This window comes from Carcharhinus amblyrhynchos, unplaced genomic scaffold, assembly GCF_965287045.1.
Source record: "Carcharhinus amblyrhynchos unplaced genomic scaffold, sCarAmb.v2.hapA scaffold_51, whole genome shotgun sequence".
In the NCBI taxonomy this organism is placed as follows: Eukaryota; Metazoa; Chordata; class Chondrichthyes; order Carcharhiniformes; family Carcharhinidae; genus Carcharhinus; species Carcharhinus amblyrhynchos.
In genome coordinates this window covers 160,121-180,105 of record NW_027649792.1, presented here as the reverse complement: position 1 = coordinate 180,105, position 19,985 = coordinate 160,121, and the positions used below count along the sequence as shown (strand labels likewise).

The following is a 19,985-nucleotide window of genomic DNA, read 5'->3' as shown; positions in this document are numbered from 1 at the left end:
AGCCCTATCTACAGTCCTAGTTATACGATTTGCCAGGATTCTGGTCCCAGCACGTTTCAGACTAAGACCATCCCATCTGAACAGGTCCCACCTGCCCCAATACTGGTGCCAATGCCCCATAAATTCAAACCCATTCCTCCCACACCAATCCCTGAGCCACCCATTCATCTCGTTAATCCTATTTACCCTATGCCCATCTGCATGTGGTTCAGGGAGTAATTCAGAGATAACCACCTTGTTGGTTCTGCTTTTTAATTTGATTCCCAGCTTTGCATACTCCCTCTGCAGGTCCTGAGGTCCCAATTTTCCTATGTCGTTGGTACCCACATGTACCACAACGACTGGATTCTCACCCTCCCACTCCAAGCTCCTCTGCAGCCCAGATGATACATCCTGGACCCGAGCACCATGCAGACAGCATACCCTTCTGTATTCTTTATCATTGTGACAAAGGGCAGTGTCTTTCCCCCTAACTACACTATCCCCAATTACCACTACATTCCTCTTTACTTCTTCCTCTTTGTCCTGTTTCTGCACCACTGTACCTTGGGCAGTTTGCTCGTCAACCTTACAGCCCTCATTCTTGTCCACACTGGGAGCAAGAACCTCAAACCTGTTGTGCAGATTGAGAGGTCGAGGCCTTTGGGTCCCCCCTCCTTTCTCCCCACACCCCCCTCCTTCCTCTCACCCTTCCTCCCCTCAGCAGCACCCTATTGTTCCTGACCCTCAGAATTAGCCAGTCTAGGGGGTGTGAGTCACTCTTGTACCCCATTATCCAGTTTACACTCCCTCTCTCTGATGAGCCTCAGTATCTGATGCTCAGAGTTCAGCTCGTCTACTTTGAGCTGGAGCACTTCGAGAAACCATCACTTACTGTAGACACCGTCACTGGGAAAGACCTTGGGGTCCACCAGTTCCCACATCATACAGAAACAGCACATCACATGTCTCTCCATCACAGTCTCCCCGTGATTTCTAAACACAGTTAAGAATTTAAACGTACCTTGCCCTTTTCTCCCAAGTCCTGTGATCCAAAGGGATTGGTTTAGGTTAGAGGGTCATTGTTTTTTAAGTGGTCGGCGCAACATCGTGGGCCGAAGGGCCTGTTCTGCGCTGTAATGTTCTATGTTCGATGTTCTAAAGCCCTTACAGCTCACTCTGCTGCCCGCTCCCGACGCTGCCCGCTGTCTACAGCAATCCTCCTTTTATACTTCACGCGGTAAAAAAAATCCCTTCCCACAAAGCCCCGCGGCCCACTTCCTGTCTAACTTTTAAAGCAGAATTACAGTTAAAAAGCCCGCGAAAGTCTTTACAAAGGTAATCGCTTATCTTTACCCTGTGCAACCATCACTCTGCTCGCTCCAACGAATGAGTGGACTGTTGTTGTTTCCTCTGAGGTTGTGCCCTCGGGCCTGAGTCTCTCCTACTATTGGAAACATCTTCCCCACATCCACTCTATCCAGGCCTTTCGTTATTCTGTAAGTTTCATTGATATCCCCCTCCTCATCCTTTCAAACTCCATCGAGTACAGACCCAAAGTCCTCAGACACTCCTCGTGCGTCAAGTCTTTTATTCACCAGACCATTCTTGTGAACCTCCTCTGGACCCTCTCCAAGGCCAGCACATCCTTCCTTAGATATGGGGCCGAAAAGGACCAAGAAAGAAAATTACAGCATCGGAACAGGCCCTTCGGCCCTCCAACCTTGCACCTACCGTGCTACCCGACTTAACTAAACCACCCACCACCCCCCGAACCAAAAGTGCTGACAATATTCGGAATGTGGTCTGAACAAAGATTTACAAAACCTCAGCAGTACACCCCTGCTGTTGTATTCTATCTCTCTCGAAATGAAGCCGAGCAGAGGGACTCTGTTATATCGAATGAATATTGAAAGAGTTATGGTTTGACCCTTCATTGTTTCCAAATTTCCCTGACCGTCAACACCCCATCTAGGCTGTAAATATTCTGCTTTGGGTATAAAAAGTGTTGGATTGAACGGGGTGAAGTGAAGCTGTTTGTTTAGTGACTGTAATTGATGTGAGTCTCCATGGATCCGATTAGTCTGCCTGGACGATTTCCCTCTTCTATTAATAAGGGATTCTGTTCAATGTGTTGTCTCATTGAGACAGCGGGAGCGACAACTCCAAACTAACAGAGATCAGCGGCTGTGGAGAAAGAGAGAGGGAGGGAGAGGAGAGATCAGAATCTGGGAGCAGTGGATTGGAATCTCCCAGCGATGCATCTGAATCTGGGAACAATCAATTGGAATGTTACAACAATGGATCAGAATCTGGGAACAATCAATTGGAATGTTACAGCAATGGATCAGAATCTGGGAACAATGGATTTTGATGTTCCAACCAAGGACAGGAGTTTATCATACTGGATTTCTTGGTTTACTGAAGATGGCTCATGGATAACATTATTTGGTCGGATTCGATATCTACTGCACGTGATTCAATGCTTTTACTATCCCCTCCTGGCTATTGTTGGTGTTCCGGGTAAGTCCCTGGCTGGAATTTTACCGGCCTGACCGCCAAGGATTCGGAGCATGCGAGGGGCGGAGCATGGGAGGGTCTGTTAAACACGGGAGGGATTTTCCAGCTTCGGGGAGAGTGAGGCTGTAAAGTCCCCTCCCCTGTGTCCAGTTTCTCTTGCTAGAAAGGCTGTTTAACTGTGTTGATTTCCCTGTCATTTCCTGTACTCGGTTTGCTGCTCTTGTTTCTGTTGAATCTCTGTGTCCAGTTATTATTTCTTTCAGCCACTGACAATTGTCTCAGGGCCCATGGGCTGGGATGTCTTCTGTGTGCTGGGACTTTTCATAGATATGTGACATCAAACACTATTCCTTCATGAGTGAAAGATTGAGACAGAATCCATTTTACCCTCGACATATAACATATAGCAGTTCACTGCTTATCACCCACCCAGTCAGCAGGCTGCAGAATCCATTTTTATTGTTTACAGCAAGATCTCACTTGTGTATCTGAATTGTGTATTTGCAACCACATAGGTTTGGTACATGGTTGGGAACACAGCTGCAAGTCATAGAAATCATAGAAACCCTACAGTACCCAAAGAAGCCATTCAGCCCATCAAGTCTGCACCGACCACAATCCCACCCAGGCCCTACCCCCATCTCCCTCCATATTTTACCCACTAATCCTCTAACCTATGGTTCTACGGTCAATTTAGCATGGCCAATCAACCTAACCCGCAGTCCTTTGGACTGTGGGAGGAAACTGGAGCACCCGGAGGAAACCCACACAGACACTAGGAGAATGTGCAAACTCCACACAGGCAGTGACCCGAGCCGGGAATCGATCCCAGGACCCTGGAGCTATGAAGCAGCAATGCAAACCACTGTGCTACCGTGCCCCCCCCCCCCGGCAATCTGTCTGTCTAAATGAAGATTTTTATGGGGATAGGGCTGGGTGGGATTGTGGTCGGTGCCTGTGAAAGTTCTGCTCATACCTCACGCTTTCACGCCTAGACCACCAATGTACAATACAAACAGTAAGGGACCCAGCATTGATCCATGTGTAATCCCACTGGACACAGGCTTGCAGTCACAAAAGCAACATTCAACCACCGCCCTCTGCCTCCTGCCACTCAGCCGATTTTGAATGTAATTTACCAAATTGCCCTCGATCCAATCGGCTATTACTTTCCTGTTCAGTCTCCCATGCGGGAATTCTTCCCTGAAGCCCATTTAGACTACATCGACTGCACTTCCCTCATCTACTTATGCAATCACCTCCTAAATATATTCAAGCAAATTGCAGACATGATCTCTACTTGACAAAGCCATGCTGACTATTATTCATCAACCCTTACCTCTCAAAGTGGAGATTAATCCTGTCCCTCAGATTGATTTCCAATCATCATGATTTCCAATCATGGACATAGTGATGATGCCGTGTTGGGCGTGATCTTGGATGTCTCCAGGACACCTTGTAGGATGGCAGTAGAGCACAATGTTTAGCACAGCTGTCTCACAGCATCAGGGATCCCGGGATTCCATCATCACCAGGGATGATTTTTTGTTTACTTTGAAACCAGCTTCATTCTCACACATTGCCTGTTGGGATTTCTCCTGTTACAAGAACGTATCGTGTTTCTCTGGAAAGCATTCACTTTGAGCAGGTCCAGTTTCTCGCAGCTCCCCAGAGTCACATTGACCCTTGTAAATTTATCTCGATCACAGCAATCCTGTGCACATCATCAATCTGCGTAAGTTCATTGGTAAGGCCAGGGCACATCGTGCTGATGTTCCAGCTTGAGATGTGAAAGACTGATTTGGTTGGGTTTGATTTGAATTGATTTGTCTTATTGTTGTCACATATATTAGTATACGGTGAAAAGGATTGTTTGTTGAGTGTTCTACAGACAAAGGATAGAGAATAAGAGATTGCAGAATGTAATGCAGTTATAGCTAGGGTGGAGGAAAAGATCAACTTAATGCCATATAGGTCCATTCAAACGCCTGCTGGCAGCAAGAACAAGCTGTTGTTGAGTCATCGGCATGGTGGCACCATGGTTAGCACTCCTGTTTCATGTCTCCAAGGACATGAGTTCAATTCCTAGCTTGGATCAACGCCTGTGTGGAATTTGCACATTCTCTGTGTGAATTTCCTCCGGATGCTCCGATTCCCACCCATAGTCCAACATTTCGTTGATTGGCCATGCTAAATTAACAGTTCGTGTCCCGTGATACGCATGTTAGGGGGATAAGAAGGGTACACATGTGGGACTTTGGGGATAGGGCCTGGCTAGGATTATCAATGGATCAATGGCCCCCTTCTGCACTGTAGTTTTTCTATGAGTTGGTTGGCATGCTTTTTTTTATTTCTAATGGAACTAGTGGGATGAGTGTATATCCATGGTGCATTATTCCCTAACTATGCTGGCTGTTTTTGCGAGGCAGCGAGAAGCTTAGACAGATTTGATGAGTTGGAGATTGATTTGAGTGATGGACTGGTCCGCATTCACCAAGTTTGAAGTTTGTTGCGGTCTGGGACAGAGCATGAGCCACACCAAGCTACAATATTATCTATGATGCATCTGTAAAAGTGGGTGAGAGTCGTAGCTGACCTGCCAAATGTCCTTAGTCCTCTGAGAAGATAGAAGCATTCGTGGGCTTTCTTAACTGTAGTGTCATCATGGAAGGACACAAAAAGTTACTGGTGATCTGAGCCCTAAAACCTGAAGATCTAGACCGTTTCAGCTTCAACCCATTGATGTAGATAGGGGCATGTACTCCATGATACCTCCTGAAGTAGATTTGCTTTGTTGACACTGAGGTAAAGATTATTGTGGTCACAACAATTCACCAGATTCTCCAACTCTTCCCTGTTCTCAGTCTCATCATTGTTTGGGATCTGACCCACTATGTTGGGGTCATCAGAAAACTTGTAAATTGAGTCATCGGCGTATAAGGAATACAGTAAGGGGCTGAGGACACAGTCTTGCCGGGCACCGCTGTTGAGGATGATTGTGGAAGAGGTGTTGTTGCCTCTCCTTATTTATTGCTGTTTGTGAGTTAGAAGTTCAGGATCCAACTGCAGAGGCAGAAGCCAAGTCCCAGGCCACAGATTTGGACATGAGTTTAGTAGGAATAATGGTATTGAACGTTGAGCTGTAGTCGATAAACATGAGTCTGTGTTACAGGGTTGACTGTTGGGCCAGGGAGATGGCGTGTGTGGACATGTTGAACATAGAACATAGAACATTACAGCGCAGAACAGGCCCTTCGGCCCACGATGTTGCGCCGACCAGTTAAAAAACAATGACCCCCTAACCTAAACCAATCCCTTTTCATCCATAAACCTATCCACGGATCTCTTAAATGCCCCCAAACTAGGCGCATTTACAACTGCAGCAGGCAGGGCATTCCAATCCCTCACCACCCTCTGGGTAAAGAACCTACCCCTGACTTGAGGACGTAGGTGAACTGTAGTGGATCAAGGCAATCTGGGAGGCTGGAATTGATTCGTGCCATGACAAACCTTTTGATGTCTTTCATATTATTGGATGTCATTCTCACTGGATCATTATCATTATGACAGGCTGCTTGGTTTTTCTTTGGTAACGGCCTTTGTTGAGTTTTTCCTACCAGGTGCACAGATTGTCAACCTTCCTGCCAAGAGAGGACTTACTGACCTTCACTGGTCCAGTAGACCACAGTGGGGCAGCAGCAAACCCACTGGGAATTATGGACGGTCACTATTCACTGAACACTGAAGTTTTCTCAAACACTTGAAAGCAAACCCTGGCAGTTGTGTCCTGTGCCAACCGGGTGTGAAATTACCATTTCTTGCAGTGTTGTACTAATTTGGCAACAATGCTGTGGTCTCCTCTCCAGGGTACAGCCCAGGGTAAATATAATAGAGATTCTGTGCTGTCAAGGCATCGGGATCTCCCTCTGTCAACTGTTAGTATGAGCCAGAGGCAAGGGTGAACCAGCACTGTTTGGTACCAGTTCTGCTGCAGGGGTTGTCAGTGAGCTGTCTGAGAGATAGAACATAGAACATAGAACATAGAACACTACAGCGCAGAACAGGCCCTTCGGCCCACGATGTTGCGCCGACCAGTTACAAAAACAATGACCCACTAGCCTATACCAATCCCTTTTCGTCCATAAACCTATCCAGAGATCTCTTAAACGCCCCCAAACTAGACGCATTTACAACTGCAGCAGGCAGGGCATTCCAATCCCTCACCACCCGCTGGGTAAAGAACCTACCCCTGACATCCGTCCTGTAGCTACCCCCCCTTAATTTAAAGCCATGCCCCCTCGTGCTAGCTTTCTCCATCCGAGGAAAAAGGCTATCACTATCCACCCTATCTAAACCTCTAATCATCTTATATGTTTCAATAAGATCCCCTCTTATCCGCCTTCTTTCCAACGAAAACAACCCTAGATCCCTCAGTCTCTCCTCATAGGACCTCCCCACCATACCAGGCAACATCCTAGTAAACCTCCTCTGCACCCTCTCCAACGCCTCCACATCCTTCTTGTAATGCGGGGACCAGAACTGCACACAGTACTCCAAGTGCGGCCGCACCAGAGTAGTGTACAGTTGCAACATTACACTGCGACTCCTAAATTCAATCCCCCTACCAATAAACGCCAAGACACCGTACGCCTTCTTGACAACCTTATCTACTTGATTCCCAACTTTCAGGGATCTATGTACACACACACCTAGATCCCTCTGTTCATCCACACTATTCAAAGTCCTCCCGTTAGCCCTATACTCGACACATCTGTTGCTCCTACCAAAGTGAATTACCTCACACTTCTCCGCATTAAATTCCATCCGCCACCTCTCGGCCCAGCTCTGCAACCTATCTAAGTCTCCCTGCAGACTATGACACCCTTCCTCACAATCTACCACACCTCCAACTTTGGTGTCATCAGCAAATTTACTAATCCACCCAACTATACCCTCATCCAGATCATTAATAAAAATTACAAACAACAGTGGCCCCAAAACAGATCCCTGAGGCACACCACTCGTAACTGCACTCCATGATGAATATTTACCATCCACCACCACCCTCTGTCTCCTATCTGATAGCCAATTCCTGATCCAACTTCCTAGATTACCCACAATCCCATACATCTGCATTTTCTGCAGAAGCCTACCATGGTGAACCTTATCGAACGCCTTACTAAAATCCATGTATACCACGTCAACTGCCTTACCCCCATCCACCTCTTTGGTCACCTTCTCAAAAAACTCAATAAGGTTAGTAAGGCACGACCTACCCGCTACAAAACCATGCTGACTATTTCTAATCAATTCATTACACTCCAAATAACTATAAATCCTATCCCTAATAATTTTTTCTAAAACCTTGCCCACAACAGAAGTAAGACTCACCGGTCTATAATTCCCGGCAAAGTCTCTGTTCCCCTTCTTAAACAATGGGACAACATTTGCTATCCTCCAATCCTCCGGGACTACACCAGAGACCAATGACGACCTGAAGATCTGAGCCAGAGGCTCTGCAATCACCTCTCTAGCCTCCCAGAGAATCCTAGGGTAGATCCCATCCGGACCAGGGGACTTATCTATTTTCAGCCCCTCAAGAATTTCCAGCACATCCTCTTTATCAACCGTAATACTGTCTATTTTACACCCCTGCAACCCAATGTCCTCCTCAGCTATATTCATGTCCCCCTGCGTGAACACCGAAGAGAAATATTGGTTCAATACTTCTCCAATCTCCTCCGGTTCCACACACAACTTCCCCCTGCTGTCTGTAACTGGCCCTAATCTTGCCCTGACCAACCTTCTGTTCTTGACATACCTATAGAACGCCTTAGGATTCTCCTTAATCCTATCAGCCAAAGTCTTCTCATGTCCTCTTTTAGCCCTTCTCAACTCACTCTTCAACTCCCTCCTAGCCAATCTAAAGCTTTCTAGTGCACTATCTGAGCCCTCCAATCTCATCCGAACATAAGCCTCCTTTTTCTTTTTAACCATCGACTCAACTCTTTTAGTGCACCACGGTTCCCTAGATCTACCAAATCCACCATGCCTGACAGGGACATACCTATCAAGGACTCGCAGTAGCTGCTCCTTGAAAAAACTCCACATTTCAGACGTTCCCAGTCCCTGTAATCCCCTAATCCAATCCATGCTTCCTAATTCACTCCTGATAGCCTCATAATCGCCCTTACCCCAGCTAAAATTGCTGACCCGAGGTTCATGCCTATGTCTTCCCATCACTAAGGTGAACGTAACCGAATTGTGGTCACTATCACCAAAATGCACACCAACTTCCAAGTCTAGAACCTGGTCTGGCTCATTTCCCAGCACCAAATCCAATATAGCCTCAACTCTAGTTGGCCTGTCTACATACTGAGACAAAAAACCTTCCTGCACGCTTTGTACAAACACTGACCCCTCTAGCGAGCTAGAACTATAGCAACTCCAATCAATATTCGTAAAGTTAAAGTCCCCCATAACAATTACCCTATTACTTTCACTCCTAACCAGGATTGTCTCCGCAATCCTTTCCTCAACCTCTCTAGAACTTTTAGGAGGTCTATAAAAGACTCCCAACAGGGTGACCTCTCCTCTCCTATTTCTAATCTCCGCCCATACTACCTCAACTGACAAGTCCTCATCAAACTTTCTCTCCGACACTGTGATACAGTCCTTGACTAGCAATGCTACCCCACCCCCCCTTCTACCTTCTTCTCTACTCCGACTAAAGCATTTGTACCCCGGAACCTGCAACATCCATTCCTGACCCTGCTCTATCCATGTCTCAGAAATGGCCACAACATCAAAGTCCCAGGTACTGATCCACGCTGCAAGTTCATCCACTTTATTGCGAATACTCCTCGCATTAAAGTACACGCATTTCAAACCCTGCTCCGCCCCACCCCCACTATGCCGTGCCTTGCATTCCCCAACTATGCCCCCCTCACTTTCACCCCCTTCCCTCACTATCCCTCCCCCCCTCCGAATCAGTTTAAACCTTCCTGCATCGCTTTTGCAAATTTACCCCCCAGGATATTGATTCCCCTCTGGTTCAGGTGTAGACCATCCCTCTTATAGAGGTCCCACCTACCCCAGAATGAGCCCCAATTGCTCAAGTACCTGAACCCCTCCCTCCTGCACCATCCCCTCAGCCACGAGTTCAAACTTTCCCTCTCCCTATTCCTCTCTAAACTATCCCGTGGCACAGGCAAGAGTCCAGATATAACTACTCTTTCTGACTTCGCCTTTAGTTTCCACCCCAACTCCATAAATCTTTGCTTAATATCCCCTTCCCTTAATCTCCCTCTGTCATGTGTCCCCACATGAACTATAACTTGGGGTTGATCTCCCTCTCCCCTAAGAGTCCTGAATACTCTGTCCGATACATCCTGGACCCCAGCCCCTGGTAGGCAACACACCAGCCCAGAGTCCCTACCCTTACCTCCAACTCTCCTATCCGTCCCCATAACTGTGGAGTCCCCAATCACGAGGCCCAATCTCTTACCCCTAACCACCTGAGGCTTGCCAATAGGCTCACCCCCAGAGACCTGCTCCCTTTGGCTATCCCCAGTTGATTTCTCCTCAACTGTAGCCTCCAGGACCGAAAACCTATTTTGGAGGGGAACAGCCCCAGGGGATTGTCCCCCCAACTGCTTTTTGCCCTTCTTCCTGGCAGTGACCCAAGACTTATTCCTAGGAGTGACTATCTCCTTATAACTCCTTTCTATGTCCGCCTCCACTTCCCGAATTATACGGAGCTCCTCTAATTCCACCTCCAGCTCCTTTACACGCTCCTCCAGAAACTGCAATCTAAGACACTTCCCACAAGTAAAATCACCTGAAACACTGTGGGAGTCCCTCACTACATACATCCCACAGGAGATGCAGCTTACAGCCTGAACTGCCATCCCTGAATCAATTACCAGCAGAAAAGTAAAAATATAAAAACAAACTTCCCTCACACTTATAATTAGGTTAGAGGAGGTGGAAGGGTGGGATTCTCTACCAGTGTAGAGAATCGGGAATCCTCTCTGCACTAATTTATAGTGTTAGGGGCACGAGAGAAAAAAAAAGATGACTGATTATCATCTACAGGGATTTCTGTCAGGGTTTACTCCCTCAGCCTTCTTACCCTCCAAATCCCCCACAAGGTAGAAGGACTATTTCCATGTAGCTGAGTGAGGATCAGTGTTGTGAACTCCTCTGAAAACTCCCTCCCAAATGTATACCATTGCGTTGTCGCCATGGTGCAGCATGGTGACACTGTGGTTAGCACTGCTGACTCACAGCGTCCGGGACCTGGGTTCAATTCCTCATTTGGGTCATTTATTGTGTGGAGTTTGGAGCTTCTCCCCATGTCTGTGTGGGTTTCTTCTGGATGCTCCTCTTTCCCCCGACACTCCAAAAGACGAGCTGGATTTTTTTAAAAAAGTTATTTTGTATGTGTGGACATTGTTTTTATTTTCACCTATCCTCAGTCTAAATTGTCAAATCTTCCCCTGAATGATGTCTAATTTTAATCTTAATCTTCCTTCCTAACAGTGAACATAATCACAATTGTGACACTGACAAACAGAAACTGTGGTCTGTCCAAATGTGTTACTAGTTACCTGGTGGCCATGTCGGTGGGGGATCTGCTGGTCGTTATCCTTGACCTTGCATTGAGACACATTCCCATTGTTTATTGGGAACAGTTTTATTTCCTGGTGTTGGTTCCTGTGTGTAATATCCACGCTGTCCTGCTTTACGCAGCCACTGACTGTTCTGTCTGGTTCACCGTCACTTTCACCTTTGATCGATTTGTGGCCATTTGCTGCCCCAAGCTGAAAAGTAAATATTGCAGCGAGAAATCGGCGGCTGTGGTTCTGGGAACAGTGACGGTGCTGAGCTGTTTAAAGAACATTTTCTGGTATTTTATGTTTTTAAATGGATATCATCTGATGAACGATCCCTGGTTTTGTGCTGTCGCATGGGATGTTATGAAATCTGTGATCTGGAGTACAATCGAGTTCCTCCACTTCATTTTAACCCCGTGTGTCCCATTCGCCCTGATTCTGCTGCTGAATGCTTTCACTGTCCGACACATTTTAGTGAGCAGCAGAGCCCGCAGGAGACTCCGGTGTCACAACAGTGGGGAGAATTCCAGAGACCCAGAGATGGAGAGTCGAAGGAAATCCATCATTTTTCTGTTTGTTATCTCTGCCAATTTCATTCTGTTATGGTCAATATTAATGGTTTATTCAATATGGAATCGGATGGATTATTTGGGATATAAGTCGGTAGTGTTAGATTATTTTGTTCTGGAATTGGGTTTCATGCTGCAACTCTTGAGTTGCTGTACAAACACTGCCATTTATGCTGTGACACAGACTCATTTCAGACAGCAGCTAATAATTCTGCTCAAACATCCCTTTACTGCAATTATTCATCTCATTACAGCCTCAGAAGTAACTGCAACCACAAGATCCCTGACTCTTCCTATTGGACATTCAAACTCTAAACAACAAACAGCCTCACAAAGAGAGAAAGAGTAACAGATAGAGAGAGAGAGAGAGAGAGAGAGAGAGGGCAGTGAAAGCAACAGTGAGAGTGATAGAGAGACAAAGATAGGTAGAGGGACGAAAGGGCTCAAAGACATGAAGAGAGACATCATTTGAAATAGTTTTCAACAGGGAGAGGGAAACAAACAGACAGACACAGAGAGACAAACAGAGATGAAGGACAGAGAGAGTGAGGGGTTTTCTCAGACCGAAAGAAACAGGGATAGAGGGGGAAATGGCAGGGCTGATGGACAGGGAATGAGAAAGGGAGACAGGACACACATGGGAAGATGTAATAAGGAAGGAAAAGGGCAACGAAGAGGGAACGGGAGACAGAAAGGAGGGCAGAGATAAATAGTCAGAGAAGAGTGAAACAGAGAGAACGGGAACAAATGGAAAAGAATGAGACCTATCACATACAATGGACACAACAAGAGCAAATGGCAGTGAAAGGCATAGAGAGAGAGAGAGAGAGATAAGAAAAGTGGGACAGAGACAGAGAGGGAGGGACATGGAGACAGAGCGGGGCAAGGAGAGTGAGATTAAAAGGGAGCAGGAGAGACAAAAGAAGAGGGTATAGAGGGAGAGAAAGAGGGAGATGCAGAGAGACAATAAGAGACACAGAACAACATACAGAGAGAGACAGAGACAGAGACACACAGAGAGATGCACAAGAAGACAGAAAGCGACAGAGAGATTTATTTAGTGACTTTAATGATAACCATCAGTTGGACCTATTGGAATATGAATTCCCTGATTGAGCCAGTTAATGCTATCCAATCAGGGAGGTCTGCAGACTAATGGTGTATCGAGGTTACTGGAACTCAGGGTCTGTATACTCAGGATGTGGGTATGATAGAACATAGAACACTACAGCACAAACAGGCCCTTCAGCCCACGAGTTGCGCCGCTCACATCAATACCTACCAATCCATAGACCTATCTATAACCCCCAATCCCATTAAATTCCATATACTCATCCAGGAGTCTTTTAAAAGACCCCAGCGAGTTCGCCTCCACCACCACTGACGGCAGCCGATTTCATTCACTCACCACCCTCTGAGTGAAAAACTTACCCCTAACATCACTTCTGTACTTGCCTCGCCACACCTTAAATCTGTGTTCTCTCGTAGCGACCATTTCAACCCGGGGAAATAGCCTCTGAGAATCCACCCTATCTATTCCTCTCAACATTTTATAAACCTCTATCAGGTCACCTCTCAACCTTCGTCTCTCCAGGGAGAAGAGTCCCAGCTCCCTCAGCCTATCTTCATAAGGCATGCCTCCCAGTCCAGGCAACATCCTTATAAATCTCCTTTGTACCCTTTCAATAGCTTCTACGTCCTTCCCATAGTGATGCAGCCAGAACTGCGCACAGTACTCCAAGTGAGGCCTGACAAGGGCCTTATAAAGATGGACTGATAGTTTTATCACAAGACTATTAATACAGAAACTCAGCTAATGTTTTGGGCACACGGGTTCCAATCTCATCACGGCAGATGGTGGGATTAAAAGAATTATATTTGGAGTTCAGAAAACATAAGAACATAAGAAATAGGAGCAGGAGTAGGCCATCTAGCCCTTCGAACCTGCCCCGCCATTCAATAAGATCATGGCTGATCTGTCGTGGCTCAGTTCCACATTCCCGCCCTCTCCCCCTAACCTTTAATCCCCTCGCTTATCAGAAACCCATCAACCCACGTCTTAAAAATATTTAGCGAGGCAGCCTCCACCACCTCAACGGGCAGAGAATTCCAGAGATTCACCACCCTTTGAGTGAAGAAGTTCCTCCTCAACTCTGTTCTAAACCGCACCCCCCTTTATCTTGAGGCTGTGCCCCCTAATCCTACTGTCCTTTCTGAGCGGGAAGAGTCCCTCCACTTCTATCCTATCCATCCCATTCATCATCTTATATGTTTCAATGAGATCTCCCCTCATTCTTCTAAACTCTAATGAGTACAGGCCTAGTTTATTCAGCCTCTCCTCATAGTTCAACCCCCTCAACTCCGGTATGAGCCTAGTAAACCTCCTCTGCACTCCCTCCAAGGCCAAAATATCCTTACGTAAGTACGGCGCACATGCCCCGCCATTATTCACTGTAGTAGCATTGAAAATTTCCACACGAACTTACCTGGTCCTTTTTCTCCCAAGCCCTTTTGATCCAAAGCCCTAATAGCTCACTCTGCTTCCCATTCACTCCGCTGTCCGCTCCGACGTTGCCCGCTGTCTACACCAGGTGTCCTTTTAAACCTGGCGCTGTTTTAAAGCCTGCTCCCCGTCAACTCCCTGAAATCCATGCCCTTAGAATTCTTAAAGCGGTAAATACAAAAAGCCCGCAAAAATGCTTTTAAATGATTTAAACAGTTCTACAAGGTAAGTTCTTGCTACAAAAGTGCTTTAAACTTATTTAAACAGGTTTTATCTGGTTCAACAATGTCCCAGGGAAGGAAATCTGTCGCCCTTACATGATCAGGACACTTAATTGCCCTCTCAGCAAGGGAAACTGGGGATGAGCCCTTGGCAGTTACTCAGACCGAGATGGGAAGGGGTGCAATGGCTTCAAACAGGTTCAGGCACAAATATAAACTTCCGAACTGGGCCTGTTAAATCTGCCCACAGAGTGCAAGCTACAAAGAGTGAAACTCTGAGAGTTGGGGTAAGTGTGGGAGTTTAGGGAAGTGGCTGGAGATGTATTGCTCTGTCTTGTGTCGCTTACTGCCTTACCATCAGGTCCAGTGTGAGCAGGTGTCGGCCAGACATTAAATGTTCAGAAAATGTTGTGGGACCAATGGAAGCAGCTGATTGGTGAGTCAGTCCTCGGAAGGAACACTGAGGGAATTTTCTGAGCAGCTCCTTGCTGATGTCATAGCATCAGGAAAGATCCCGATATTTTTATTGCTCTGGGAACCTGGGCTCGAATCCCAACATGGCAGCTGGTGGAATTCGAACACAATAAAAAATATCTGGAATTAAAAAACTGCTGATGACCAGAAAATTATTGCTGATTGTTGAGAAAACTCACCTGGTTGACACATATCATTTAGGGAAGGAAATCTGCCGTCCTTGCCTGGTATGGCCTACATGTGACTCCACAGTCACAACAATGGGTTTAACTCCCAACCGCTCTCCAACATCAACTCGGGATGGGCAATAAATGCTGGCTATCCTGAGAACTCTGTTTCCCAAAAATGAATGAAAGAAATGCCCTTTTCCCATCCTTACAGATTCAAGCAGATTTAGATTTTTGCTGGTGGGATACTTTCTGTGACGTTTATTGAGAACATAGCTTAAAGTAGAAAATTACAACAAGATTAAAAACATATAAAAAGTAGATAAAATACAGAGGCAGGTCCAGGTAATGTGTTGTACTTGCATGATGTGGGAGCTTGCGGTCTCATTTGTGTTTGCTTGTGTACACATCTGGAGGAAATGTTGGTTGCTCGAGGAAGACCAATTCAGATTTGATGAGGTGGAGTCTGAGCTTTGAACGCTGTGGCACACTCGGGAGCGGAGAGTTAGCGACACACTGTGTTTCAGGAGGTACTTACATCCCAAAGAATAACTACATCACATTTGGTGAGTGATCAGGGACAGGAGAGTGTGACTCCAAGCAAGTCTTGGTGACGAACCCAGGAGGTAGTGTTGAAGGAGCCTCAGCCCTTGGGCTTGTCTCAGTGTAGATGATGAACGAATGGTATTGTCACTCGACTATTAATCCAGAAAACTGTTTGGTTCACTAATGTCCTTTTAAGGAATGAGACCTGCCGACCTTATCTGGTCTGGCCTACATGTGACACCAGTGCCACATCAATGGTGTTGACTCTCAATGCCCCCAAAGGGCAACGAGGGACATGCAACAAATGCTGGCCAGCCAGGGACACCCATGTCATTCAAATGATGAAAGAAACAGATGTGTGACCTTTGCGGATGTGGATGAGGGCTGCAAGGAGGATGAGCAACTTCACCATAGCACTGTGGTTCAGGGAGCCATTCAAGAGGGAGGAGGAAAGGGAAATGTTGTTATAAATGGGGATAGTTCGACAGGAGGAATAGACACTTTCCTCTGTGGCCAGCATGGAGAGTCCCCAAGGCTGTGTTGCCTGACTGGTGCCCCGGTTCAGGACATCTTCTCTGGGTTGCTGGGAAAAATGGAGCTGGAGGGGATAGATTCAGTTGTTGTGGTGCACGTTTCTGAATCCTTAACAGATTAAATCTGAAATTGGAGTCACAATTATAGGACTTGGATGGATTCTGTGGATTTCCAGAGTTAAGGATGGTAACTACATCCCGGGATAGAGTGGAACAGCCCGGAGAGACCCTCCAACATTTGGAATTGAATGATTGGAAGGTCACAGACAGGTGAAAGACAACACTGAGCCGTGGGATTTTGAGAATTGTGTTTTAGATGTCAGTAACTTTGGTGTGTAACACAGCCTCTAATATTACAAATTAATCAATGTAATCAGCATTATCCGTTCTTTGAAAGTCAGCAACTCAATCTCAGTAATAAATATATTCCACAACCTCAATCAAAGTTGCCACGTGTTTGCTGATTTGAAGAAACTCAAAGATGAGCGATTTTGCAAAGTCAGTGTCCCAGAGGGGATACCACAGGGTTTTTGTGAAAGCCTTTGGGAATGTATCACCATGCAGATAAAGCAGAGAGTACCTGCAGAGTGAAGGAGCACATTACTTCACGCTGAAAATGTATCTGGAATTTCAAATGGTGAAGAAAATATACCACCTGGAGCTATTGGGATTCATGGGAAGTGTAGTTGTCAAAATCTATGTGTCAGCTGCTCTACGCTGTTACTCAGTGACTGATCTACATGTCACGATTTTGCAGACATACGTTCAGTAATATGATATACTGTTCCCTGTGAACGTAACATCAGTATTGGTGAAGTTGCTAGAGCCTGTTTTCAAGGACATCATAACTCAGCACTTGGAAGGCAGTGGTAAAGTCAGACAAAGTCAGCATGGATATACAGAGGTGAAATCTTGTTTGAAGAATCTATTGGAATTCTTGGAGGATGTGACTAGTAGAGTTCGGTGAGGAGAACCAGTGCTTTATCTAGACATTCAGGAGTCTTTCAACAAGGTCTGATGTAACAGACTGCGATGGTGAGTATGAGTTGCAGATAATGCCTTGATTTGGATAGAGAGCTGGCTAACAGAGAGGAAACAACGTGTTGGTAGAAATGAGTCTTTGTCTGACTGGTAGACAGTGTGGTACTGCAGGGATCTGTGCTAGAACCCAAACTGTTCACATTATATATGAATGTTTTGGCATAGGGCATTAAATGTATTGTGTCCAAATTCGCAGATGATGCAAAGTCAGGTGGGAGGGTAAGCTGTGAGAACCATGCAGGCATGTTTCAATATAACAGGCTGTGTGTGTGGGCATATGCATGGCCGTTGCTGTGTAATGTGGATAAATGTGAGGTTTTCCACTTTGTTAGCAATAATAAGAAGACAGTTTATTATCTGAATGAACTTAAATTGAGAGGGGCGAACAATCAGTGAGAACTTGGTATCTATCTGCATCGTCATTGAAAGTAAGTGCGCAGGTATAACAGGCAGTAAACAAGGCAAATGATATCTTGGCTTTCATAGCAAGCGGATTTGAGTACATGAATCAATATGTTTTACTCCAATTGAACAGGACATTTGTGAGGCCACACCTGGAATATTCTTTGTAGTTTTGGTGTCATTTGAGGAGGAATATATATCTGCTGTAGAGGCTGCACAGTGATTGTTTACCATTCTTATTCCTGGGATGGTGGATCTGTGATGAGAAGAGAGACTAAGCCACTTAGAATTCTATTCATTGGAAATTAGAAGGGTGAGATGGAACCTCATTGAAACTTAGAAAATTCTAATATGTTTAGACAGGGCAGATTCAGAAAGAATGTTCATGATGGTGACAGAGTTGAGCACTAGTGCCATAGTTTGAAAATAAAGGGTCAATATTTTAGAAATGAGGTGAGGTGTAATTTGTTCACTCAGATAATCTATAGAACATAGAACATAGAACATAGAACATTACAGCGCGGAACAGGCCCTTCGGCCCACAATGTTGCGCCGACCAGTCTTATTTTTTAAAAAAAACAACATTGACCCACTAATCTAAACCAATCCCTTTTCGTCCATAAACCTATCCACCAATGTCTTAAACGCCCCCAAACTAGTCGCATTTACAACTGCAGCAGTCAGGGCATTCCAGTCCCTCACCACCCTCTGGGTAAAGAACCTGCCCCTGACATCCGTCCTATAACTACCCCCCCATAATTTAAAGCCATGCCCCCTCGTGCTAGATTTCTCCATCCGAGGAAACATTACTTCATTACCACAGAAAATAATTGAGGCTGAAACCTTTGGAGATTTCAGGAATAATTTATACATAGCAGTTGGGGCTGAAGTGACCAAGGGATACGGAGGAAGTGGGGGGCGGAATCATGATGTTAAAGTTTATGATCAGCCATGATCATAATGAATGCCTAGTTTCCTACATATCACCACTTTGTGTAGTGTTCTCGCCGTCCTGAATAGTGTAGCCACACACAGATCAGCCTGGTTCACTGTCAGTTTCTCCTTTAACCAGTCTATAGCCATCTGTTCCCAGCAGCTGAAAAACATATATTGCACGAGGAAAACTGAGGTGGCCATTCTGGGAACATCCAGCATCCTGCTCTGTTTTAAAAACATCTCCTTGTACTTTGCCCTGGAAACTGAAGAGATAATTATCAATTTACAGTGGTTCTGTACTTTTAAACCAAGGTATTACACGGACCGGAATGGGTGGGATTTGACTGGCTTGGTTCGATTTTTACGCTATTGATCCAATTTGTTGAAACCATTCTGTTGATTAATGCCCTGACTGTTCGACATATTTTAATGATGAATGGGGTCCAGAAGGGACAGAGTAGTCAGAATAAGGGGGTGGAGGGGTGAATCGCAGTAGCCCAGAGATGGAGAGCAGGCAGAAATCTGTGATTTTACTCCTGTCGTAATATGACAGCTTCATTCCCCTATGGTCACTGTATGTTACAGATTTCTTATACTATAACATAACAGGAACTCTTCACAATTCCTGAATATTCCTGAATATACATTTTCACAAGTTGGATACATGGTTCAGAATTTGAGTTATTGCACACACATTTTTATTTATGGAGTGACTCAGTCCAAGTTCAGGAAGCAGGTCAAGTGAGTGGTGAATTATCCCCTAGCAACAACACTTCAATTACTGAACAAATAAAACAACTTCCATCAACCCGCTTCTACTCTTTGCCAAGCAGCCTCCCTCAATCCTCTTATTTAGTACCCGACTGAAAACAGGGCTGGTCATTTATTGAGCTGCCCCCAGTTACTCATTACCAGCACAGACAAATTGCAGTCTGACTGACTGATTAAAGTTTTAACCAATTTTGAAGTGAAGCCACTGACTGACTGGTTTAAGTTTAAGTTCATTTCAGTAGCATCACAAATAGGCTTATATTAACACTACAATGAAATTACTGTGAAAACCCCCTAGTCGCCACACTCTGATAGCCTGTTCGGGTTTACTGAGGGACAATTTAGCATGACCAATGCCCCAAACCTGCATGTCTTCCAGACAATGGCACGAGTCTATCAGTGTCCTCCACCTATTTTAAGCCACAACCTAATTAAAGGGCAGAGCAAGGGTGGAATGGTCTCTTTGTTTCTAGAATGTTTTCTTTTAAGTCTGCTCTGTAACTTTGACAGACGTTCAGCTTCAGGACTTCAGCTGAGCTCTGCGTCAGTCAAGCAAATAAAGTGATGATCTACTGCTTTGTCACTGGGGACTCTGCAGAGGAGAGGATCACACATATGTCAGCATGGTGACACAATGGCTCGCGCTGCTATCTCATAGCACCAGAGACCTGGGATAAATTGGGTCAGCTTGGGTCACTGTCTGTG

At 45.6% G+C, this 19,985-nt stretch overlaps 1 protein-coding gene across 1 annotated transcript; it reads left to right on the top strand.

Annotated features, from left to right (window-relative positions):
* The first annotated feature begins 2,321 nt into the window (after nucleotides 1-2,321).
* LOC145337486 (putative G-protein coupled receptor 139) lies at nucleotides 2,322-19,910 on the top strand. Its single transcript, XM_080182276.1, has 3 exons — nucleotides 2,322-2,502; nucleotides 11,044-11,948; nucleotides 19,791-19,910. Exons 1-3 carry the CDS (start codon nucleotides 2,322-2,324, stop codon nucleotides 19,908-19,910), a joined length of 1,206 nt encoding a protein of 401 aa, XP_080038402.1.
* The last annotated feature ends 75 nt before the right edge of the window (nucleotides 19,911-19,985 follow it).

What these genes read in the sequence shown, in the direction of transcription:
- LOC145337486 (XM_080182276.1), top strand. Translation starts at nt 2,322, where the DNA reads ATGGATCAGAATCTGGGAACAATGGATTTTGATGTTCCAACCAAGGAC. An exon ending in GGCTATTGTTGGTGTTCCGG is followed by an intron (nt 2,503 to 11,043) that starts GTAAGTCCCTGG and finishes CCTTCCTAACAG; the next exon opens with TGAACATAATCACAATTGTG. An exon ending in ATCTCATTACAGCCTCAGAA is followed by an intron (nt 11,949 to 19,790) that starts GTAACTGCAACC and finishes TAACTTTGACAG; the next exon opens with ACGTTCAGCTTCAGGACTTC.